Source organism: Pseudophryne corroboree, chromosome 2, assembly GCF_028390025.1.
Source record: "Pseudophryne corroboree isolate aPseCor3 chromosome 2, aPseCor3.hap2, whole genome shotgun sequence".
NCBI classification, from domain to species: Eukaryota; Metazoa; Chordata; class Amphibia; order Anura; family Myobatrachidae; genus Pseudophryne; species Pseudophryne corroboree.
The window spans coordinates 517608687-517635671 of record NC_086445.1 but is presented as its reverse complement, the minus strand read 5'-3'; the positions used below and the strand labels follow the sequence as shown (position 1 = coordinate 517635671).

Below are 26985 nucleotides of genomic sequence, written 5' to 3'. Positions count from 1 at the left end.
GAAAGGGTCTGTTTAGTGTAAAAACAGAAAAAAAAATTGTTGAGGTCTTCTCTAAAAAGAATATCTCCCTTAAAAGGGAGTACCTTCAGGGTTTTCTTAGAGTCCATATCCACAGACCAGGACCATAATCAGAGAAATATATATAAAACATGCCCAAAGAGCTATTAGTCTACTGGGTTCTAGAGTCAACGCTATGTCGATTTCTGCTAGAAGTGTCCTGTGGAACATGCAATGGACAGGTGATGCCGACTAAAAGAGGCATATGGAAGGTTTACCTTACAAGGCTGAGGAATTGTGTGGAGAAGGGCTCTCGGACCTGGGGGTATATTTACTAAGATTCGTGTTTTTGCTGTTTTGAAGGGTGTTTGAACTCGAATGGTATCAGGTGCATTTTACTGCAACTTTTTGAATCCTGATACGATCATTCACTAAGCTGCCGACTTTTCCAAATTCGTATTTTCCGATGTCGATGTGATTCGTAATGTTAGGCAGTGTTTTACGGGAGTGATGAGTAAAATACTGCCTGACAAAAAGACAAGGAATCCCGGCCGGATCTGTGAGATCCGTGCAGGGCTTCATTGTGTACCTTAAAAAGGTGTTTAAAGTCGTAAAAAAGCAGAAAAAAATTGCGCGGGGTCCCCCCTCCTAAGCATAACCAGCCTCGGGCTCTTTGAGCCAGTCCTGGTTGAAAAAATATGGGGGGGGAAATGACAGGGGTTCCTCCATATTTCATCAACCAGCACCGGGCTCTGCACCTGGTCCTGGTTCCAAAAATACGGGGGACAAAAAGCGTAGGGGTCCCCCGTATTTTTGAAACCAGCACCGGGCTCCACTAGCCAGGTACATAATGCCACAGCCGGGGGACACTTTTATACTGGGCCCTGCGGCCCTGGCATTACATACCCAACTAGTCACCCCTGGCCGGGGTACCCTGGAGGAGTGGGAACCCCTTAAATCAAGGGGTCCCCCCCCCTCCAGCCACCCAAGGGCCAGGGGTGAAGCCCGAGGCTGTCCCCCCCCATCCAAGGGCGGCGGATGGGGGGCTGATAGCCATGTGTAAAAAAATAAGAATTTACTCACCGGTAATTCTATTTCTCGTAGTCCGTAGTGGATGCTGGGGACTCCGTAAGGACCATGGGGAATAGCGGCTCCGCAGGAGACTGGGCACAACTAAGAAAGATTTAGGACTACCTGGTGTGCACTGGCTCCTCCCTCTATGCCCCTCCTCCAGACCTCAGTTAGGAAACTGTGCCCGGAAGAGCTGACACAATAAGAAAAGGATTTGGAATCCCGGGTAAGACTCATACCAGCCACACCAATCACACTGTACAACTCGTGATACTATACCCAGTGAACAGTATGAATAACAACTGAGCCTCTCAAACAGATGGCTCCAAACAATAACCCTTTAGTTAGGCAATAACTATATACAAGTATTGCAGACAATCTGCACTTGGGATGGGCGCCCAGCATCCACTACGGACTACGAGAAATAGAATTACCGGTGAGTAAATTCTTATTTTCTCTGACGTCCTAGTGGATGCTGGGGACTCCGTAAGGACCATGGGGATTATACCAAAGCTCCCAAACGGGCGGGAGAGTGCGGATGACTCTGCAGCACCGAATGAGCAAACTCAAGGTCCTCCTCAGCCAGGGTATCAAACTTGTAGAATTTAGCAAATGTGTTTGAACCCGACCAAGTAGCAGCTCGGCAAAGTTGTAAAGCAGAGACCCCTCGGGCAGCCGCCCAAGAAGAGCCCACCTTCCTCGTGGAATGGGCTTTTACAAATTTAGGATGCCGCAATCCAGCCGCAGAATGTGCAAGTTGAATCGTACTACAGATCCAGCGAGCAATAGACTGCTTTGAAGCAGGAGCATCCAGCTTGTTGGGCGCATACAGGATAAATAGCGAGTCAGTTTTCCTGACTCCAGCCGTCCTGGAAACATAGATTTTCAGGGCCCTGACTACGTCCAGCAACTTGGAATCCTCCAAGTCCTTAGTAGCCGCAGGCACCACAATAGGTTGGTTCAAATGAAAAGCTGATACCACCTTAGGAAGAAATTGGGGACGAGTCCTCAATTCCGCCCTATCCATATGGAAAATCAGATAAGGGCTTTTACATGACAAAGCCGCCAATTCTGACTCACGCCTGGCCGAAGCCAAGGCCAACAGCATGACCACTTTCCACGTGAGATATTTTAGGTTTAAGTGGCTCAAACCAATGTGACTTAAGGAAATCCAACACCACGTTGAGATCCCAAGGTGCCACTGGAGGCACAAAAGGGGGCTGAATATGCAGCACTCCTTTAACAAACGTCTGAACTTCAGGCAGTGAAGCCAGTTCTTTTTGGAAGAAAATCGACAGAGCCGAAATCTGGACCTTCATGGAACCTAATTTGAGGCCCATAATCACCCCTGACTGTAGGAAGTGTAGAAAACGACCCAGCTGAAATTCCTCCGTTGGGGCCTTCTGGCCTCACACCACGCAACATATTTTTCGCCATATGCGGTGATAATGGTTTGCGGTCACCTCCTTCCTAGCTTTAATCAGCGTAGGGATGACTTCCTCCGGAATGCCCTTTTCTTTTAGGATCCGGTGTTCAACCGCCATACCGTCAAACGCAGCCGCGGTAAGTCTTGGAACATACAGGGCCCTTGCTGCAGCAGGTCCTGTCTGAGCGGCAGAGGCCATGGGTCCTCTGAGATCATTTCTTGAAGTTCTGGGTACCAAGCTCTTCTTGGCCAATCCGGAACCACAAGTATAGTTCTTACTCCTCTCCTTCTTATTATTCTCAGTACCTTGGGTATGAGAGGCAGAGGAGGGAACACATAGACCGACTGGTACACCCACGGTGTCACTACAGCGTCCACAGCTATCGCCTGAGGGTCCCTTGACCTGGCGCAATATCTTTTTAGCTTTTTGTTGAGGCGGGACGCCATCATGTCCACCTGTGGCCTTTCCCAACGGTGTACAATCATTTGGAAGACTTCTGGATGAAGTCCCCACTCTCCCGGGTGGAGGTCGTGCCTGCTGAGGAAGTCTGCTTCCCAGTTGTCCACTCCGGGAATGAACACTGCTGACAGTGCTAACACATGATTTTCCGCCCATCTGAGAATCCTTGTGGCTTCTGCCATCGCCATCCTGCTTCTTGTGCCGCCCTGACGGTTTACATGGGCGACCGCCGTGATGTTGTCTGACTGGATCAGCACCGGCTGGTGTTGAAGCAGGGGTCTTGCCTGACTTAGGGCATTGTAAATGGCCCTTAGTTCCAGAATATTTATGTGTAGGGAAGTCTCCTGACTCGACCATTGTCCCTGGAAGTTTCTTCCCTGTGTGACTGCCCCCCAACCTCGAAGGCTGGCATCCGTGGTCACCAGGATCCAGTCCTGTATGCCGAATCTGCGGCCCTCTAGAAGATGAGCACTCTGCAGCCACCACAGCAGCGACACCCTGGCCCTTGGAGACAGGGTTATCAGCCGATGCATCTGAAGATGCGATCCGGACCACTTGTCCAACAGATCCCACTGAAAGATCCTTGCATGAGAATGCATGGGAACTTTGCGGTCAGCGGTTGACCGAAAGTAACCTCACCGCTGACCGCAAAGTTCCCACCATTGGCTACAATGGAGCGCATAGGCGCTACATTGTATCTCTGCCGTGTGCTGCCTCACAGACACTACAGGAGCACACAGCCAATCAGGAGAGTGCCACGACGTGGCGCTCCCTGATTGGCTGAAGCGACCCTCTTTGACAGGAGTCAGGGGGGGTCCTGGCAGTCGGGGAAAGGGGTCCCATGTGTAAACATGGGACCCCTTTCAGTGCGTGGTCGGGTTTCCGTTTTTTTGTTTTGCCAAGTACGTGGATTATACATTGGACACAATCTACACTGGATTATGCGAGTATAATTTTTTTCACAGGTACCCCAAGGATTCTTCAGGGAGAAGACGACCGAGCCTCGTGGGAACATAGGTAAGTATGTATGTATGTATGTATGTATGTATGTATGTAAGTAAGTAAGTAAGTAAGTATGTATGTATGTATGTATGTATGTATGTATGTATGTATGTAATAAACTTATACTTTCACGGTGTGTGTGTGTCCTGTTTTTTTTGGGGTATTTTTTTTTAGTAGTAGTACTACAGGTACCAGCGGGCCAGGTTTTCCACCGCATGCTGGTACTTGTGGTTCTCCAAGTACCAGCTTGCGGGGGAGGCTTGCTGGGACTTTTAGTACTGCTACTAAAAACAATATTCACATTTTTTACACATGGCTATCAGCCCCCCATCCGCCGCCCTTGGATAGGGGGGACAGCCTCGGGCTTCACCCCTGGCCCTTGGGTGGCTGGAGGGGGGGGGACCCCTTGATTTAAGGGGTTCCCACTCCTCCAGGGTACCCCGGCCAGGGGTGACTAGTTGGGTATGTAATGCCAGGGCCGCAGGGACCAGTATAAAAGTGTCCCCCGGCTGTGGCATTATGTACCTGGCTAGTGGAGCCTGGTGCTGGTTACAAAAATACGGGGGACCCCTATGCTTTTTGTCCCCCGTATTTTTGGAACCAGGACCAGGCGCAGAGCCCCGTGCTGGTTGATGAAATATGGGGGAACCCCCGTCATTCCCCCCCCCCCATATTTTGTCAACCAAGACCGGCTCAAAGAGCCCGAGGCTGGTTGTGCTTAGGAGGGGGGACCCCACACAATTTTTTTCTGCTTTTTTACAACTTTAAACACCTTTTTAAGGTACACAATGAAGCCCTGCACGGATCTCACAGATCCGGCCGGGATTCCTTGTGTTTTGTCAGGCAGTGTTTTACTCATCACTCCCGTAAAACACTGCCTAACATTACGAATCACATCGACATCGGAAAATACGACTTTGGAAAAGTCGGCAGCTTAGTGAATGATCGTATCAGGATTCAAAAAGTTGCAGTAAAATGCACCCGATACCATTCGAGTTCAAACACCCTTCAAAACAGCAAAAACACGAATCTTAGTAAATATACCCCCAGGTCCGAGAGCCCTTCTCCACACAATTCCTCAGCCTTGTAAGGTAAACCTTCCATATGCCTCTTTTAGTCGGCATCACCTGTCCATTGCATGTTCCACAGGACACTTCTAGCAGAAATAGACATAGCGTTGACCCTAGAACCCAGTAGACTAATGGCTCTTTGGGCATGTTTTATATATATATATATATATATATATATATATATATATTTATTTGGGCATGTTATATATAGATATATATATATATATATATATATACACATATATACACATACACACACATATACTAGGGTCAATACCATGGTATCCTTATCTAGGGTTTCAATCTCCGCTGATAAGGTATCTGTCCACGCTGCTACAGCGCTATAACCACATGCCGACACAATCGCCGGTCTGAGTAGTGTACCAGAATGTGTGTAAATGGACTTCAAAGTACTTTTACTGCAAGCTATCTGCAGGATCCCTGAGGATAGCTGTTAAGTCAGCGCTACCTTTTGGGTAAACGTGACAAAGCTTTGTCCACCCTAGGGGAAGATTCCCATCGTATCCTGGCCCTAGTAGGGAAAGGATACTCCCTGAGAATTCTTTTTGGGAAGCTGCAGCTTCTTGTCTGGAGATTCCCGCTCTTTTTCTTCATGAGAGGAGGGAAATTTACCTCAGCTTTCTTCCCCTTAAACATGTGTACCCTCGTGTCAGGGACAGATGAGTCATCAGTGATATGCAAAACATCTTTTATTAAAATAATCATATATTGAATACTTTTCTGCCAGTTTTGGCTGTAACTTTGCATTATCGTAGTCGACACTGGAGTCAGACTCCGTGTCGATATCAGTGTCTATTATTTTGGATAGTGAGCATTGTGAGACTCTGAAGGTCTCTGCGACATAGGGACAGACCTGTGTAGATTCACTGTCTGTTCTCTAATCTTTTGTGCAATAAATTTACCTCAGCACTTTATTTCACATATCCAATCAGGTGTCGGCGTTGTCGACGGAGACACCACTCACACACACATTTGCTCCATCTCCTCCTTAGGAGAGCCTTTTACCTCAGACATGTCGACACACACGTACCGACACACCACACACTCAGGGAATGCTCATCTGAAGATAATTCCCCCACAAGGCCCTTTGGAGAGAGTATGCCAGCACACACCCCAGCGCTATATGACCCAGGAAAAAACACAGCAATTTAATGTTTACCCAGTAGCGCTGTTATTATCTGCGCCGAATTATGTGCCCCCCCTCTTCTTTAAAACCCTCTCTTCTACCGTGGTATAAGCAGGGGAGAGTCCGGGGAGCTTCCTCTCAGCTGTGCTGTGGAGAAAAACATCGCGCTGGTGAGTGCTGAGGGAGAAGCCCCGCCCCCTCGACGGCGGGCTTCTGTCCCGCTAAAAGTGTAAAATTGGCGGGGGCTCATGTATATATACATTATATATATATATATATATAGAGTGTCCAGCAGTATATATGCTACTTTTGCCAAATAAGAGGTTTATATTGCTGCCCAGGGCACCCCCCCCCCTGCGCCCTGCACCCTTACAGTGACCGGAGTATGTGAGGTGTGTGGGAGCAATGGCGCACAGCTGCAGTGCTGTGCGTTACCTCAGTGAAGATCATGAAGTCTTCTGCCGCCTCTGAAGTCTTCTTTTCTTCTCATACTCACCCGGCTTCTATCTTCCGGCTCTGCGAGGGGGACGGCGGCGCGGCTCCGGGACGGAGGGCGAGGGTGAGATCCTGCGTACCAATCCCTCTGGAGCTAATGGTGTCCAGTAGCCTAAGAAGCAGGACCTAGCTTCAGAGAGTAGGGCTGCTTCTCTCCCCTCAGTCCCACGATGCAGGGAGTCTGTTGCCAGCAGAGCTCCCTGAAAATAAAAAACCTAACAAAATACTTTCTATTAGTAAACTCAGGAGAGCTCACTGAAAAGCACCCAGCTCGTCTGGGCACAGTATCAAACTGAGGTCTGGAGGAGGGGCATAGAGGGAGGAGTCAGTGCACACCAGGAACTAAATTCTTTCTTAAAGTGCCCATGTCTCCTGCGGAGCCAGTCTATACCCATGGTCCTTACGGAGTCCCCAGCATCCTCTAGGACGTTAGAGAAAATAAGATTTTACTTACCGATAAATCTATTTCTCGGAGTCCGTAGTGGATGCTGGGGTTCCTGAAAGGACCATGGGGGATTAGCGGCTCCGCAGGAGACAGGGCACAAAAAGTAAAGCTTTTCCAGATCAGGTGGTGTGCACTGGCTCCTCCCCCTATGACCCTCCTCCAGACTCCAGTTAGGTACTGTGCCCGGACGAGCGTACACAATAAGGGAGGATTTTGAATCCCGGGTAAGACTCATACCAGCCACACCAATCACACCGTACAACCTGTGATCTAAACCCAGTTAACAGTATGATAACAGCGGAGCCTCTGAAAGATGGCTTCCTTCAACAATAACCCGAATTAGTTAACAATAACTATGTACAATTTATGCAGATAATCCGCACTTGGGATGGGCGCCCAGCATCCACTACGGACTCCGAGAAATAGATTTATCGGTAAGTAAAATCTTATTTTCTCTATCGTCCTAGTGGATGCTGGGGTTCCTGAAAGGACCATGGGGATTATACCAAAGCTCCCAAACGGGCGGGAGAGTGCGGATGACTCTGCAGCACCGAATGAGAGAACTCCAGGTCCTCCTTAGCCAGAGTATCAAATTTGTAAAATTTTACAAACGTGTTCTCCCCTGACCACGTAGCTGCTCGGCAAAGTTGTAATGCCGAGACCCCTCGGGCAGCCGCCCAAGATGAGCCCACCTTCCTTGTGGAGTGGGCCTTTACAGATTTAGGCTGAGGCAGGCCTGCCACAGAATGTGCAAGTTGGATTGTGCTACAGATCCAACGAGCAATCGTCTGCTTAGACGCAGGAGCACCCATCTTGTTGGGTGCATACAATATAAACAACGAGTCAGATTTACTGACTCCAGCTGTCCTTGCAATATATATTTTTAATGCTCTGACAACGTCCAGTAACTTGGAGTCCTCCAAGTCACTTGTAGCCGCAGGCACTACAATAGGCTGGTTCAGATGAAATGCTGACACCACCTTAGGGAGAAAATGCGGACGAGTCCGCAGTTCTGCCCTGTCCGAATGGAAAATCAGATATGGGCTTTTGTAAGATAAAGCTGCCAATTCTGATACTCTCCTGGCAGAAGCCAGGGCTAGAAGCATGGTCACTTTCCAAGTGAGATACTTCAAATCCACCTTTTTTAGTGGTTCAAACCAATGAGATTTTAGAAAGTCCAAAACCACATTGAGATCCCACGGTGCCACTGGAGGCACCACAGGAGGCTGTATATGCAGCACTCCCTTAACAAAGGTCTGGACTTCAGGGACTGAAGCCAATTCTTTTTGAAAGAAAATCGACAGGGCCGAAATTTGAACCTTAATAGATCCCAATTTGAGACCCATAGACAATCCTGATTGCAGGAAATGTAGGAATCGACCCAGTTGAAATTCCTCCGTCGGAGCACTCCGATCTTCGCACCACGCAACATATTTTCGCCAAATTCGGTGATAATGTTGCACGGTTACTTCCTTCCTTGCTTTAATCAAAGTAGGAATGACTTCTTCCGGCATGCCTTTTTCCTTTAGGATCCGGCGTTCAACCGCCATGCCGTCAAACGCAGCCGCGGTAAGTCTTGAAACAGACAGGGACCCTGCTGAAGCAAGTCCCTCCTTAGAGGTAGAGGCCACGGATCTTCCGTGATCATCTCTTGAAGTTCCGGGTACCAAGTCCTTCTTGGCCAATCCGGAACCACTAGTATCGTTCTTACGCCTCTTTGCCGTATAATTCTCAATACTTTTGGTATGAGAGGCAGAGGAGGAAACACATACACCGACTGGTACACCCAAGGCGTTACCAGCGCGTCCACAGCTATTGCCTGCGGATCTCTTGACCTGGCGCAATACCTGTCCAGTTTTTTGTTGAGGCGAGACGCCATCATGTCCACCATTGGTCTTTCCCAACGGGTTACCAGCATGTGGAAGACTTCTGGATGAAGTCCCCACTCTCCCGGGTGAAGATCGTGTCTGCTGAGGAAGTCTGCTTCCCAGTTGTCCACTCCCGGGATGAACACTGCTGACAGTGCTATCACATGATTCTCTGCCCAGCGAAGAATCCTTGCAGCTTCTGCCATTGCACTCCTGCTTCTTGTGCCGCCCTGTCTGTTCACATGGGCGACTGCCGTGATGTTGTCCGACTGGATCAACACCGGTTTTCCCTGAAGCAGAGGTTCTGCCTGGCTTAGAGCATTGTATATTGCTCTTAGTTCCAGAATGTTTATGTGAAGAGACGTTTCCAGACTCGTCCATACTCCCTGGAAGTTTCTTCCTTGTGTGACTGCTCCCCAGCCTCTCAGGCTGGCGTCCGTGGTCACCAGGATCCAATCCTGTATGCCGAATCTGCGGCCCTCCAATAGATGAGGACTCTGCAACCACCACAGAAGAGACACCCTTGTCCTTGGAGACAGGGTTATCCGTAGGTGCATCTGAAGATGCGACCCTGACCATTTGTCCAACAGATCCCTTTGGAAAATTCTTGCGTGGAATCTGCCGAATGGAATTGCTTCGTAAGAAGCCACCATTTTTCCCAGGACTCTTGTGCATTGATGTACAGACACCTTTCCTGGTTTTAGGAGGTTCCTGACAAGCTCGGATAACTCCTTGGCTTTTTCCTCCGGGAGAAAAACCTTTTTCTGAACCGTGTCCAGAATCATCCCTAGGAACAGCAGCCGAGTTGTCGGCATTAACTGGGATTTTGGAATATTCAGAATCCACCCGTGCTGTTTTAGCACTTCTTGAGACAGTGCTAATCCCATCTCTAGCTGTTCTCTGGACCTTGCCCTTATTAGGAGATCGTCCAAGTATGGGATAATTAATATGCCTTTTCTTCGAAGAAGAATCATCATCTCGGCCATTACCTTTGTAAAGATCCGAGGTGCCGTGGACAATCCGAACGGCAGCGTCTGAAACTGATAGTGACAGTTTTGTACAACGAACCTGAGGTACCCCTGGTGTGAGGGGTAAATTGGAACGTGGAGATACGCATCCTTGATGTCCAAGGATACCATAAAGTCCCCCTCTTCCAGGTTCGCTATCACTGCTCTGAGTGACTCCATCTTGAACTTGAATTTCTTTATGTACAGGTTCAAGGACTTCAGATTTAGAATAGGCCTTACCGAGCCATCCGGCTTCGGTACCACAAAAAGAGTGGAATAATACCCCTTCCCTTGTTGTAGAAGAGGTACCTTGACTATCACCTGCTGAGAGTACAGCTTGTGAATGGCTTCCAAAACCGTCTCCCTTTCGGAGGGGGACGTTGGTAAAGCAGACTTCAGGAAACGGCGAGGTGGATCTGTCTCTAATTCCAACCTGTACCCTTGAGATATTATCTGCAGGATCCAGGGATCTACCTGCGAGTGAGCCCACTGCGCGCTGTAATTTTTGAGACGACCGCCCACCGTCCCCGAGTCCGCTTGAGAAGCCCCAGCGTCATGCTGAGGCTTTTGTAGAAGCCGGGGAGGGCTTCTGTTCCTGGGAAGGAGCTGCGTGTTGCTGTCTCTTCCCTCGACCTCTGCCTCGTGGCAGATATGAATAGCCCTTTGCTCTCTTATTTTTAAAGGAACGAAAGGGCTGCGGTTGAAAAGTCGGTGCCTTTTTATGTTGGGGAGTGACTTGAGGTAGAAAGGTGGATTTCCCGGCTGTAGCCGTGGCCACCAAATCTGATAGACCGACTCCAAATAACTCCTCCCCTTTATACGGCAAAACTTCCATATGCCGTTTTGAATCCGCATCGCCTGTCCACTGTCGCGTCCATAAAGCTCTTCTGGCCGAAATGGACATAGCACTTACCCGTGATGCCAGTGTGCAGATATCCCTCTGTGCATCACGCATATAAAGAAATGCATCCTTTATTTGTTCTAACGACAGTAAAATATTGTCCCTGTCCAGGGTATCAATATTTTCAATCAGGGACTCTGACCAAACTACCCCAGCACTGCACATCCAGGCAGTCGCTACAGCTGGTCGTAGTATAACACCTGCATGTGTGTATATACTTTTTTGGATATTTTCCATCCTCCTATCTGATGGATCTTTAAGTGCGGCCGTCTCAGGAGAGGGTAACGCCACTTGTTTAGATAAGCGTGTTAGCGCCTTGTCCACCCTAGGAGGTGTTTCCCAGCGCTCCCTAACCTCTGGCGGGAAAGGGTATAATGCCAATAATTTCTTTGAAATTATCAGCTTTTTATCAGGGGCAACCCACGCTTCATTACACACGTCATTTAATTCTTCTGATTCAGGAAAAACTATAGGTAGTTTTTTCACACCCCACATAATACCCTGTTTAGTGGTACCTGTAGTATCAGCTAAATGTAACGCCTCCTTCATTGCCAAAATCATATAACGTGTGGCCCTACTGGAAAATACGGTTGATTCGTCACCGTCACCACTGGAGTCAGTGCCTGTGTCAGGGTCTGTGTCGACCGACTGAGGCAAAGGGCGTTTCACAGCCCCTGACGGTGTTTGAGTCGCCTGGACAGGCACTAATTGATTGTCCGGCCGCCTCATGTCGTCAAACGACTGCTTTAGCGTGTTGACACTATCCCGTAGTTCCATAAATAAAGGCATCCATTCTGGTGTCGACATCCTCATATTTGGCAATTGCTCCGCCTCCACACCAATATCGTCCTCATACATGTCGACACACACGTACCGACACACAGCAGACACACAGGGAATGCTCCTAACGAAGACAGGACCCACTAGCCCTTTGGGGAGACAGAGGGAGAGTTTGCCAGCACACACCAAAAGCGCTATATATATATCAGGGATAGCCTTATAATAAGTGCTCCCTTATAGCTGCTTTGTTATATCAAAATATCGCCATAAATTTGCCCCCCCCTCTCTGTTTTACCCTGTTTCTGTAGTGCAGTGCAGGGGAGAGACTTGGGAGCCGTCCTGACCAGCGGAGCTGTGAGAGGAAATGGCGCCGTGTGCTGAGGAGATAGGCCCCGCCCCTTTTCTGGCGGGCTCGTCTCCCGCTATTTAGAGAAATCAGGCAGGGGTTAAATATCTCCATATAGCCTCTAGGGGCTATATGTGAGGTATTTTTAGCCTTTATATAGGTTACATTTGCCTCCCAGGGCGCCCCCCCCCAGCGCCCTGCACCCTCAGTGACCGCGTGTGAAGTGTGCTGAGAGGAAAATGGCGCACAGCTGCAGTGCTGTGCGCTACCTTTAGAAGACTGCAGGAGTCTTCAGCCGCCGATTCTGGACCTCTTCTGACTTCAGCATCTGCAAGGGGGCCGGCGGCGCGGCTCCGGTGACCATCCAGGCTGTACCTGTGATCGTCCCTCTGGAGCTTGATGTCCAGTAGCCAAGAAGCCAATCCATCCTGCACGCAGGTGAGTTGACTCCTTCTCCCCTCAGTCCCTCGCTGCAGTGATCCTGTTGCCAGCAGGAATCACTGTAAAATAAAAAACCTAGCTAAACTTTTTCTAAGCAGCTCTTTAGGAGAGCCACCTAGATTGCACCCTTCTCGGCCGGGCACAAAAATCTAACTGGAGTCTGGAGGAGGGTCATAGGGGGAGGAGCCAGTGCACACCACCTGATCTGGAAAAGCTTTACTTTTTGTGCCCTGTCTCCTGCGGAGCCGCTAATCCCCCATGGTCCTTTCAGGAACCCCAGCATCCACTAGGACGATAGAGAAACAAATAGTAACCATCACAAACTAAAGCTCTGATATACTGTAAGTACACTGAAGTGGGCATCAGAATTCTTCAACAAGCGATTTCTAAATTATTTTTGGAATAATGAACAGAAGTGTACTATAGTGACAAATCCACTTGTGTGCATGCACAAAATATGGAACAACGTAAACAATAATATTATAGAGCAATAGACTGTCTAACAGCAAGTGATTATATATTTGTGGTAGATCAGAGATCAAACCAGAAATCACCTACTGGAAAATTATAATGGGCACTTCAGTGTGCTTGTACTGTAGTGTATTATTTGTGTTAGTGCGTATATAAATTGTGAGATACTGTGGTTATTTTTTATGACATTCTAGGCACGGAAATGGACTGTCACAAGAATGCTTAGTGTTGACGAAGGAATGAAACAGTGTCAGTGTAAATGGGTGTGTATCATAGAGTCAACAGTAACGAGGTCGTCACGAAACAGGTCGACATGGGTTTTTAATGTTTTTTTGGTGTAGTTTTCTTCGTAAAGTGACCGGGAACCCCAATTAGTGTAAGGTGCCTCGCTCCGCTACCGTTGCGCTTGGCAAAGGTTACCGTTCCCAGTTGTAGTCCACGTGGATTGTAAAGTATGAATACGTTCAAAAAATACCATGTAGACTAATAGTGGCTAACTTAATGCATGTCGACCTAAAGACCGGATACCGTGTATACATAGCGCAGAATTAAAGGCCAATTGAAGCAGTGTCCACATTCTTACACATTTTTTTTTTTTTTTTTGGAGTGACCATGAAGTGAGAAGAGCATATAATTCAGATAATATTAATTATGCACCATAGTATATTGAGCAGTCTTAGTTGTGACAGGTTTGCCTGCAATCACTACAACAAAGCCAGTGGATCCACCTCGTAGCTATACTAGCTATTGTTTTAAGACCTAGAATACAGGCTTACTAACTACAGATTGCATTCATAACCTTTATCCACCAGCTGTATAACTTTATTTACTCAATCAGCTGAAACCAATAGAGTGATCTGTGTTGCACCTGCCCCATTAGTAGATATTAAGAAGTAAAGCTGTCCAAATGGTGCAAGAATATACTTATACAAGTATATGTACACCTCAGCATGACTTCTAGAACCACTTGCTTACCCTGCTCACAGATAGAACCTTTCCAACTCGTAAATCCAGGAGAGATGGACTAAGCTCCTCTGGATCAGTGCTCTTATTTGGAACCTTAGATACAGCCTCTAAAAATTAGATACTAAAATTAGTGGACATGCACAAACACATAAATAATGTACAAAAGTAGTGAATGCAATGTTAGAAAGTCTTTAGTGTCCAGCAGCTTACCTCCGCCTATCATGATTGAAGGATATGCAGTAGTGACTACATAGTAACCAGGCAAATACAAATCACTTGCACTATTCCACATGTGATCACAGAGTGGTTTTACTTTTAAGTCAGATACCTAATTTCCATTTATTATAGCACAAACACTAGTTAAAGGATGACTGGGTAATCATGGTACAGAGACCACAAACAGGAAAAGCAGAAGCAACACTCACTCTGTTTTGTGGAATCAGGATATGCATCATTACTTAATTTCTTCAATTCTGGGCTGTTGAATTTCTCTCTAATTGGGTCCAATAACTTATTGAGGGCTTTCTCCAATGAGGCCTTAAGATCTCCAGGATGGACAAGCTGCAGGAATCGGATAAAAAGCACAATGAGAAAAAAAAATAAGAATTTACTTACCGATAATTCTATTTCTCGGAGTCCGTAGTGGATGCTGGGGTTCCTGAAAGGACCATGGGGAATAGCGGCTCCGCAGGAGACCGGGCACAAAAAGTAAAGCTTTCCGATCAGGTGGTGTGCACTGGCTCCTCCCCCTATGACCCTCCTCCAGACTCCAGTTAGGTACTGTGCCCGGACGAGCGTACACAATAAGGGAGGAATTTTGAATCCCGGGTAAGACTCATACCAGCCACACCAATCACACTGTACAACCTGTGATCTGAACCCAGTTAACAGTATGATAACAGCGGAGCCTCTGAAAAGATGGCTCACAACAACAATAACCCGATTTAGTTAGCAATAACTATGTACAAGTATTGCAGATAATCCGCACTTGGGATGGGCGCCCAGCATCCACTACGGACTCCGAGAAATAGAATTATCGGTAAGTAAATTCTTATTTTCTCTATCGTCCTTGTGGATGCTGGGGTTCCTGAAAGGACCATGGGGATTATACCAAAGCTCCCAAACGGGCGGGAGAGTGCGGATGACTCTGCAGCACCGAATGAGAGAACTCCAGGTCCTCTTTTGTCAGGGTATCAAATTTGTAGAATTTTACAAACGTGTTCTCCCCCGACCACGTAGCTGCTCGGCAAAGTTGTAATGCCGAGACCCCTCGGGCAGCCGCCCAAGATGAGCCCACCTTCCTTGTGGAATGGGCCTTAACAGATTTAGACTGTGGCAGGCCTGCCACAGAATGTGCAAGTTGAATTGTGCTACCAATCCCACGAGCAATCGACTGCTTAGAAGCAGAAGCACCCAGCATTGTTGGGTGCATACAGGATAAACAGCAAGTCAGATTTCCTGACTCCAGCCAACCTGGAAACTATATTTTCAGGGCCCTGATAACATCCAGCAACTTGGAGTCCTCCAAGTCCCTAGTAGCCGCAGGTACCACAATAAGCTGGTTCAGGTGAAACGCTGACACCACCTTAAGGAGAAACTGGGGACGAGTCCGCAGCTTTGCTCTGTCCGAATGGACAATCAGATATGGCTTTGTGAGATAAAGCCGCCAATTCTGACACTCGCCTGGCCGAGGCCAGGACCAACAGCATGGTCATTTTCCATGTGAGATATATCAAATCCACAGATTTGAGTTGTTTAAACCAATGTGATTTTTTAGGAATCCCAAAACTACGTTGAGATCGCCCAGTGCCACTGGAGACATCAAAGGGGCTGTATATGCAGTACTCCCTTAACAACTTCTGGACTTCAGGAACTGAAGCCAATTTCTTTCTGGAAGAAAATCAACAGGCCGAAATTTGAACCTTAATGGACCCAATTTGAGACCCATAGACACTCCTGTTTGCAGGAAATGTAGAAATTAACCTAGTTGAAATTCTTCCGTGGAGCCTTCTTGGACTCACACCCTGGCACATATTTTCACCTAAGTGGTGATAATGTTGTGCGGTCACCTCCTTCCTGGCTCTGACCAGGGTAGGGATGACCTCTTCCGGAATGCCTCTTTCCCTTAGGATCCGGCGTTCACCCGCCTTGGCGTCAACGCAGCTGCGGTAAGTCCCGGAACAGACACGGTTCTTGCCGAATCAAGACCCTTCTTAGTATCTCTTGAAGTTCCGGGAACCAAGTCCTTCTTGGCCAAACCGGAGCCACGAGTATAGTTCTTACTCCTCTCCTTCCTATCATTTTCAATACATTGGGTATGAAAAGCAGAGGATGGAACACATACACCGACTGGTACACCGACGGTGTTACCAGAGCGTCCCAGCTATTGCCTGAGTGTCTCTTGACCTGGCGCTTCAGGTGGGACGCCATCATAACCACCTTTGGTCTTTCCCAACGGTTTACAATCATGTGGAAACTTCCAGATTAAGTTTCCACTTTTCCGGGTGGAATTCATTTATGCTGAGGAAATCTTCCCAGTTGCCCACTCCCGGAATGAACACTGCTGACAGTGTTATCACATGATTTTCCGCCCAGCGAAGAATCCTTGCTGTCATTGCCCTCCTGCTTCTTGTGTCGCCCCGTCTGATAACGTGGGCGACCGCCATGATGATGTCCTACTGGATCAGCACCGGTTGACTTTGAAGCAGGAGTCTTCCTAGGCTCAGAGCATTGTAAATTGCCCTTAGCTCCAGTATATTCATGTGGAGAGAAGTCTCCAGACTTGACCACACTTCCTTGGAAATTTTTTCCCTGTGTGACTACTCCCCAGCCTCTCAGGCTGGTATCCGTGGTCCCCAGAACACAGTCCTGAATGCTGAGTGTGCTGCCCTCTAAAAGATGAGCACTCTGCAGCCCCCACAGAAGAGACACCCTTGTCCTTGGAGACAGGATTATCCGCTGATGCATCTGAAAATGCGATCCGGACCATTCGTCCAGCAAATCCCCTGAGATCTGCCGAATGGAATCGCTTCGTAAGAAGCCACAATTTTTCCCAGGACTCCTGTGCATTGATGCACTGATACTTGGCCTGGTTTTAGGAGGTTTCTGACTAGGTCGAATAACTCCTTGGCTTTTTCCTCCCGGAGGAACACCTTTTTCTGGACTATGCCCAGAATCATTCCTAGGAACAGCAGACGTATCGTCGGAAAACAGCTGCGATTCTTGGAATATTTAGAATCCAGTCGTGCTGTCGTAGAACTACTTTAGATAGTGCTCTTCCGACCTCCAACTGTTCTCTGGAACTTGCCCTTTTCAGGATATCGTCCAAGTAAGGGATAATTTAGATGCCTTTTTTCTTTGAAGAAACATCTTTTCGGCCATTACCTTGGTAAAAGGCCCGGGGTGCCGTGGATAATTCAAACGGCATCGTCTGAAACTGATATTGACAGTTCTGTACCACGAACCAGAGGTACCCTTGTTGAGAAGGGCAAATTTGGACATGGAGGTAATCCTTGATGTCCAGGGACACCATATAGTCCCCTTTTTTCCGGTTCGCTATCACTGCTCTGAGTGACTCCATCTCGATTTGAACCTTTTATGTAAGTGTTCAAAGATTTCAGTTTAGACTATGTCTCACCAAGCCGTCTGGCTTCAGTACCACAATATAGTGTGGAAAAATAATACCCTTTTCCTTGTTGTAGGAGGGGTACTTTGATTATCACCTGCTGGATATACAGCTTGTGAATTGTTTCCAATGCTGCCTCCCTGTCGGAGGGAGCCGTTGGTAAAGCAGACTTCAGAAACCTGCGAGGAGAAGATGTCTCGACTCTCCAATCTGTACCCCTGGGATAATACTTGTACTATCTAGGGGTCAACCTGCGAGTGATCCCACTGCGCGCTGAGACTCTTGAGACTACCCCCCCACCTTGAGTCCGCTTGCATGGCCCCAGCGTCATGCTGAGGACTTGGCAGACGCGGTGGAGGGCTTCTTTTCCTGGGAAGGGGCTGCCTGCTGCAGTCTACTTCCCTTACCTCTATGTCTGGGCAGATATGACTGGCCTTTTGCCTGCATGCCCTCATGGGAAAGGAAGGATTGAGGCTGAAAAGACGGTGTCTTTTTCAGCTGAGATGTAACTTGGGGTAAAAAGGTTGGATTTCCCAGCTGTTGCCGTGGTCCCCAGGTCCGATGGACCGACCCCAACTAACTCCTTCCCTTTATACGGCAATACTTCCATGTGCCGTATGGGATCTGTATCACCTGACCACTGTCGTGTCCATGACATCTTCTGGGTGATATGGACAACGTACTTATCTTGATGCCAGAGAGCAAATATCCCTCTGTGCATCTCACGTACATATATATAGAATGCATCCTATTAAATGCTCTATATGAATAAAATATTTTCAGTCAGGGAATCCGACCAAGCCAACCCAGCACTGCATCTCCAGGCTGATGGCGATCGCTGGTCGCAGTATAACCACCGTATGTGTGTATATACTTTTTAGGATATCTTTCCAGCTTCCTATCAGCTGGCTCCTTGAGGGCGGCCGTATCTGGAGACGGTAACGCCACTTGATAAGCGTGTGAGCGCCTTATCACCCTAAGGGGTGTTTCCCAACGCGCCCTAATTTCTGGCGGGAAAGGGTATAACGCCAATATTTGCTATCGGGGTAACCCCACGCATCATCACACACTTCATTTTATTTTATCTGATTCAGGAAAAACTACAGGTAGTTTTTTCACTCCCACATAATACCCTTTTTTGTGGTACTTGTAGTATCAGAAATATGCAACACCTCCTTCATTGCCCTTAACGTGTGGCCCTAATGAGAAATACGTTTGTTTATTCACCGTCGACACTGGATTCAGTGTCCGTGTCTGTGTCTGTGTCGACCGACTGAGGTAAATGGGCGTTTTTAACGCCCCTGACGGTGTTTCTGAGACGCCTGGACCGGTACTAATAGTTTGTCGGCCGTCTCACGTCGTCAACCGACCTTGCAGCGTGTTGACATTCTCACGTAATTCCCTAAATAAGCCATCCATTCCGGTGTCGACTCCCTAGAGAGTGACATCACCATTACAGGCAATTTCTCCGCCTCCTCACCAACATCGTCCTCATACATGTCGACACACACGTACCGACACACAGCACACACACCGGGAATGCTCTGACAGAGGACAGGACCCACACTAGCCCTTTGGGGAGACAGAGGGAGAGTTTGCCAGCACACACCAAAAACGCTATAATTATATAGGGACAACCTTATATAAGTGTTTTCCCTTATAGCATCTTTATATATATCTCAATATCGCCAAAATCAGTGCCCCCCCTCTCTGTTTTAACCCTGTTTCTGTAGTGCAGTGCAGGGGAGAGCCTGGGAGCCTTCTCTCCAGGCTTTCTGTGAGAGAAAATGGCGCTGTGTGCTGAGGAGATAGGCCCCGCCCCTTTTTCGGCGGGCTCGTCTCCCGCTATTTAGTGAATCTTGGCAGGGGTTAAATATCTCCATATAGCCTCTGGGGGCTATATGTGAGGTATTTTTCGCCAAAAAAGGTTTTCATTTGCCTCCCAGGGCGCCCCCCTCCCAGCGCCCTGCACCCTCAGTGACTGCCGTGTGAAGTGTGCTGAGAGGAAAATGGCGCACAGCTGCAGTGCTGTGCGCTACCTTTAGAAGACTGCAGGAGTCTTCAGCCGCCTATTCTGGACCTCTTCTTACTTCAGCATCTGCAAGGGGGCCGGCGGCGCGGCTCCGGTGACCATCCAGGTTGTACCTGTGATCGTCCCTCTGGAGCTGATGTCCAGTAGCCAAGAAGCCAATCCATCCTGCACGCAGGTGAGTTCACTCCTTCTCCCCTAAGTCCCTCGTTGCAGTGATCCTGTTGCCAGCAGGACTCACTGTAAAATAAAAAACCTAAGCTAAACTTTCTCTAAGCAGCTCTTTAGGAGAGCCACCTAGATTGCACCCTTCTCGGCCGGGCACAAAAATCTAACTGGAGTCTGGAGGAGGGTCATAGGGGGAGGAGCCAGTGCACACCACCTGATCGGAAAGCTTTACTTTTTGTGCCCTGTCTCCTGCGGAGCCGCTATTCCCCATGGTCCTTTCAGGAACCCCAGCATCCACAAGGACGATAGAGAAATAAGAATTTACTTACCGATAATTCTATTTCTCATAGTCCGTAGTGGATGCTGGGGACTCCGTAAGGACCATGGGGAATAGCGGCTCCGCAGGAGACTGGGCACATCTAAAGAAAGCTTTAGGACTAACTGGTGTGCACTGGCTCCTCCCCCTATGACCCTCCTCCAAGCCTCAGTTAGGATACTGTGCCCGGACGAGCGTACACAATAAGGAAGGATTTTGAATCCCGGGTAAGACTCATACCAGCCACACCAATCACACCGTATAACCTGTGATCTGAACCCAGTTAACAGTATGATAACAGAGGAGCCTCTGAAAGATGGCTCACAACAATAATAACCCGATTTTTGTAACAATAACTATGTACAAGTATTGCAGACAATCCGCACTTGGGATGGGCGCCCAGCATCCACTACGGACTATGAGAAATAGAATTATCGGTAAGTAAATTCTTATTTTCTCTAACGTCCTAAGTGGATGCTGGGGACTCCGTAAGGACCATGGGGATTATACCAAAGCTCCCAAACGGGCGGGAGAGTGCGGATGACTCTGCAGCACCAAATGAGAGAACTCTAGGTCCTCCTCAGCCAGGATATTAATTTTGTAGAATTTTACAAACGTATTTGCTCCTGACCAAGTAGCTGCTCGGCAAAGTTGTAAAGCCGAGACCCCTCGGGCAGCCGCCCAAGATGAGCCCACCTTCCTTGTGGAGTGGGCATTTACAGATTTTTGGTTGTGGCAGGCCTGCCACAGAATGTGCAAGCTGAATTGTACTACAAATCCAACGAGCAATAGTCTGCTTAGAAGCAGGAGCACCCAGCTTGTTGGGTGCACACAGGATAAACAGCGAGTCAGATTTCCTGACTCCAGCCGTCCTGGAAACATATATTTTCAGGGCACTGACAACGTCTAGCAACTTGGAGGCCTCCAAGTCCCTAGTAGCCGCAGGCACCACCAATATGTTGGTTCAGGTGAGACGCTGAAACCACCTTGGGGAGAAACTGAGGACGAGTCCTCAATTCCGCCCTGTCCGAATGGAAAATCAGATAAGGGCTTTTTCAGGATAAAGCCGCCAATTCTGACACTCGCCTGGCCCAGGCCAGGGCCAACAGCATGACCACTTTCCATGTGAGATATTTTAACTCCACAGATTTAAGTGGTTCAAACCAATGTGACTTTTGGAACCCAAAACTACATTGAGATCCCAAAATGCCACTGGAGGCACAAAAGGAGGCTGTATATGCAGTACCCCTTTTACAAACGTCTGAACTTCAGGGACTGAAGCTAGTTCTTTTTGGAAGAAAATTGACAGGGCCGCAAATTTGAACCTTAATGGACCCCAATTTCAGGCCCATAGACACTCCTGTTTGCAGGAAATGTAGGAATCGACCCAGTTGAATTTCCTCCGTCGGGCCTTACTGGCCTCGCACCACGCAACATATTTTCACCAATTGCGGTGATAATGTTTTTGCGGTTACAACCTTCCTGGCTTTGATCAGGATAGGGATGACTTCATCTGGAAAGCCTTTTTTCCTTCAGGATCCGGCGTTCAACCGCCATGCCGTCAAACGCAGCCGCGGTAAGTCTTGGAACAGACAGGGTCCTTGCTGGAGCTGGTCCCTTCTTAGAGGTAGAGGCCACGTATCCTCCGTGAGCATCTCTTGAAGTTCCGGTTACCAAGTCCTTCTTGGCCAATCCGGAGCCACGAATATAGTGCTTTCTCCTCTCCATCTTATCAATCTCAGTACCTTGGGTATGAGAGGCAGAGGAGGGAACACATACACTGACTGGTACACCCACGGTGTTACCAGAGCGTCTACAACTATTGCCTGAGGGTCTCTTGACCTGGCGCAATACCTGTCGAGTTTTTTAATCATGTGGACGACTTCTGGGTGAAGTCCCCACTCTCCCGGGTGGAGGTCGTGCTGAGGAAGTCTGCTTCCCAGTTGTCCACTCCCGGAATGAATACTGTTGACAGTGCTATCACATGATTTTCCGCCCAGCGAAGAATCCCTGCAGCTTCTGCCATTGCCCTCCTGCTTCTTGTGCCACTCTGTCTGTTTACGTGGGTGACTGCCATGATGTTGTCCGACTGGATCAACACCTGCTGACCTTGAAGCAGAGGTCTTGCTAAGCTTAGAGCATTGTAAATGGCCCTTAGCTTCAGGATATTTATGTGAAGTGATGTATCCAGGCTTGACCCTAAGCCCTGGATATTCCTTCCCTGTGTGACTGCTCCCCAGCCTCGCAGGCTGGCATCCGTGGTCACCAGGACCCAGTCCTGAATGCCGAATCTGCGGCCCTCTAGAAGATGAGCACTCTGCAACCACCACATGATGGATACCCTTGTCCTTGGTGACAGGGTTATCCGCTGATGCATCTGAAAATGCGACCCGGATCATTTGTCCAGTAGGTTCCACTGGAAAGTTCTTGCGTGGAATCTAACGAATGGGATTGCTTCGTAGGAAGCCACCATTTTTACCCAGAACCCTTGTGCATTGATGCACTGAGACTTGGTTCGGTTTTAGGAGGTTCCTGACTAGCTCGGATAACTCCCTGGTTTTCTCTTCCGGGAGAAACACCTTTTTTCTGGACTGTGTCCAGGAACATCCCTAGGAAACAGAAGACAAGTCGTCGGAACCAGCTGCGATTTTGGAATATTGAGGATCCAATCGTGCTGCCGCAACACTACCTGAGATAGTGCTGCACCGACTTCCAACTGTTCCCTGGATCTTACCCTTATCAGGGAATCGTCCAAGTAAGGGATAACTAAAATTCCCTTCCTTCGAAGGGATATCATTTCGGCCATTACCTTGGTAAAGACCCGGGGTGCCGTGGACCATCCCTACGGCAGCGTCTGAACTGATAGTGACAGTTCTGTACCATAACCTGAGGTACCCTTGGTGAGAAGGGTAAACTTTTACATGAAGGTAAGCATCCTTGATGTCCCAAGACATCATGTAGTCCCCTTCTTCCAGGTTCGCAATCACTGCTCTGAGTGACTCAATCTTGAATTTGAACCTCTATGTAAGTGTTCAAAGATTTTAGATTTAGAATCGGTTTCACCGGGCCGTCTGGCTTCGGTACCACAATAGTGTGGAATAATACCCCGTTCCCTGTGGCAGGAGGGGTACCTTGATTATCACCTGCTGGGTGAATGGCTTCCAAAACTGCCTCCCTGTCAGAGGGAGACGTCGGTAAAGCCGACTTTTGGAAACGGCGAGGGGGAGACGTCTCGAATTTCAATATGTACCCTTGAGATATTACCTGAAGGATCCAGGGGTCTACTTGCGAGTGAGCCCACTGCGCACTGAAATTCATTGAGAACGGGCCCCCACCGTGCCTGAGTTTGTAAGGCCCTAGCGTCATACTGAGGGCTTTTGCAGAGGCGGGAAAGGATTTCTGTTCCTGGGAACTGGGTAATCTCTTCAGCCTTTTTCCTCTCCCTCTGTCACGAGCAGAAAAGAGGAACCTTTTGTCCGCTTGCCAACAAAGGACTGCGCCTGATAATACGGCGTCTTATTTTGAGAGGCGACCTGGGGTACAAACGTGGATTTCCCAGTTGTTGCCGTGGCCACCAGGTCTAAAAGACCGACCCCAAATGTCCCCTTTTAAAGGCAATACTTCCAAATGCCGTTTGGAATCCGCATCACCTGACCATTTTACTGGTAGAATTGGACAACGCACTTATACTTGATGCCAGTCGGCAAATATTCCGCTGTGCATCATGCATATATAGAAATGCATCTTTTAAATGCTCTATAGGCAATAATATACTATCCTTATCTAGGATATCAATATTTCCAGTCAGGGAATCCGACCATGCCAACCCAGCACTGCACCTCCAGGCTGAGGCGATTGCTGGTCGCAGTATAACACCAGTATGTGTGTGAATACATTTTTGGATACCCTCCTGCTTTCTATCAGCAGGATCCTTAAGGGCGGCCATCTCATGAGAAGGTAGAGCCCTTGTTCTTACAAGCGTGTGAGCGCCTTATCCCCCCTAGGGGGTGTTTCCCAACGCACCCTAGCCTCTGGCGGGAAAGGGTATACATATCATCACACACCTCATTTTATTTTTCAGATTCAGGAAAACTACAGGTAGTTTTTCCCTCACCATAATACCCCTTTTTGGTGGTACTCGTATTATCAGAAATGTATAAAACATTTTTCATTGTCTCAATCATGTAACGTGTGGCCCTACTGGAAATCACGGTTGTCTCTTCACCGTCGACACAGGAGTCAGTATCCGTGTCGGCGTCTGTATCTGCCATCTGAGGTAACGGGCGCTTTAGAGCCCCTGACGGCCTATGAGACGTCTGGACAGGCACAAGCTGAGTAGCCGGCTGTCTCATGTCAACCACTGTTTTTTTATACAGAGCTGACACTGTCACGTAATTTTCAACAGTACATCTACTCAGGTGTCGACCCCCTAGGTGGTGACATCACTGTTACAGACACACTGCTCCGTCTCCACATTATTTTTCTCCTCATACATGTCGACACAAACGTACCGACACACAGCACACACACAGGGAATGCTCTGATAGAGGACAGGACCCCACTAGCCCTTTGGGGAGACAGAGGGAGAGTATGCCAGCACACACCAGAGCGCTATATATATATACAGGGATAACCTTATATAAGTGTTTTTCCCCTTATAGCTGCTGTATGTTTTAATACTGCGCCTAATTAGTGCCCCCCTCTCTTTTTATTTAACCCTTTCTGTAGTGCAGGGAAGAGCCAGGGAGCTTCCCTCCAACTGAGCTGTGAGGGAAAATGGCGCCAGTGTGCTGAGGAGATAGGCTCCGCCCCCTTTTCGGCGGCCTTATCACCCGTTTTTCTGTATATTCTGGCAGGGGTTAAATGCATCCATATAGCCCAGGAGCTATATGTGATGCATTTTTTGCCATGTAAGGTATTTTTATCGTGTTTTATTGCGTCTCAGGGCGCCCCCCCCAGCGCCCTGCACCCTCAGTGACCGGAGTATGAAGTGTGCTGAGAGCAATGGCGCACAGCTGCAGTGCTGTGCGCTACCTTATTGAAGACAGGAACGTCTTCTGCCGCCGATTTTTCCGGACCTCTTCGCTCTTCTGGCTCTGTAAGGGGGCCGGCGGCGCGGCTCCGGGACCCATCCAGGCTGAACCTGTGATCGTCCCTCTGGAGCTAATGTCCAGTAGCCAAGAAGCCCAATCCACTCTGCACGCAGGTGAGTTCGCTTCTTCTCCCCTTAGACCCTCGATGCAGTGAGCCTGTTGCCAGCAGGTCTCACTGAAAATAACAAACCTAAACTAAAACTTTCACTAAGAAGCTCAGGAGAGCCCCTAGTGTGCACCCTTCTCGTCGGGCACAGAAATCTAACTGAGGCTTGGAGGAGGGTCATAGGGGGAGGAGCCAGTGCACACCAGTTAGTCCTAAAGCTTTCTTTAGATGTGCCCAGTCTCCTGCGGAGCCGCTATTCCCCATGGTCATTACGGAGTCCCCAGCATCCACTTAGGACGTTAGAGAAAAAACTCTTAACCTCTTCTTGTATTCAAGACCTCACCTGTGCATGGTCACAAGCGGTGATCAAGTGGACACAGTGCAATCTCAAACTGACAGATGTATTGCCTTACGGTATCCGTTCAGATGGTCGACACACATTAGGTCGACCACTATTGGTCGACATGGACACATGAAAAGGTCGACATGGGTTTTTCAAATTGTTTTTCTTTTTTTGGAACTTTTTCATACTTTACAATCCACGTGCACTACGATTGAGAACGAGCTAAGCGTGCCATGCGAGGGGACGCGGTGCACTAATTGGGATTCCCCGTCACTTTACGCAGAAAGCTACACCCAAAAAAAAAACCTAATGTCGACCTTTACACGTGTCAACCATGTCAATGTTGACCAATAGTGGTCGACCTTAACATTGTCGACCATTCATACCGGAACCTTGCCTTACTGGGCGTTTTTGCTGTGACAAAATCAATTTAGGCATTTACTTGTATACCTTCTCATCTGTAGACCCGATCCCTGCATATGACAGAGACGGTCAGCAGATCCGTGAAAATGGGAGCGATTACAATCAATCATATTGTATCTTTTACAGTGACTGCTTCCTCCCCCTTTATCAAGCTCTGCCGCTGAATACGGGGAAATAATGAATGCCATTTACAGGGATGAAAGTCTATGTTAGTCCACATTGTGTTTGCATGGTAACTTGAGCAGCACTGAAAAACCATCAGCTATAGTGTACATACCTATGTACAAATAGCTGTACTTCCACTCCATAAATGGAAATAAAATGTTATAATGCCGAATCTGATGCTCAACCAAGGGCCAAGCTACAGGATCATTAAATTCTGGCTTCATTGCAGCCTGTTCGTGTTCTCATAAGAGTAAGCGCAGTAACCTTCTGTCTGCATTTACCACCATGCTCAATAATTAATGATCATAACTTGGCATTGCATTAGTTCTGGGGCCACACAAGCTGCAATAATCAGGATTTGGCCAACATTCCAGGCACATGACATTTCTCTTCTGCAGGACGCTTCATATAACTCACATGGTCCAGCTATAGTTACACCTTGGGCGCTCACTGGTGGTAACTGATCTGGTATTTCACTCCTCTCATGTACAAACTTTCCTATATGTCTTGAAATTAATTTAACATAAAAGGACAAATATTGTGTCTCAAATGACTAATAGATACACCAGCAAGGGAGACGCCAATCATCCAGTGTTCTAGCAAGAACATTTGCATTCTGTTACAGAATTATTCTGGGCCTTTCCTGCAGCATACAATAGTAACCTCGGGTTGCCTCAGTTTAGGCCCAACCCACTTTCATATTCTAATTTTACTCATTAGATGCTGTGTACATTGCGATCATCATGAGGTCTTATTGTTTTGTCATTTACTGCGAGGATAACACATTTAATACAGCTGTATTTCATTCCTTCTAGGTTAACGGT

At 48.1% G+C, this 26985-nt stretch overlaps 1 protein-coding gene across 2 annotated transcripts in view; it reads right to left on the bottom strand.

Moving 5' to 3' along the window:
* The window catches only part of YARS1 (tyrosyl-tRNA synthetase 1), a 160796-nt gene that overhangs the window by 8231 nt on the left and 125580 nt on the right, over nt 1-26985 (bottom strand). For both annotated transcript variants that reach the window (XM_063954133.1, XM_063954138.1), the window contains exons 10-11: nt 14319-14454; nt 13903-14000 (exon numbers count right to left, since the gene is read on the bottom strand). In XM_063954133.1, the coding sequence (XP_063810203.1) occupies nt 13903-14000; nt 14319-14454 (234 nt within the window). The remainder of the gene's footprint in view (nt 1-13902; nt 14001-14318; nt 14455-26985) is intronic.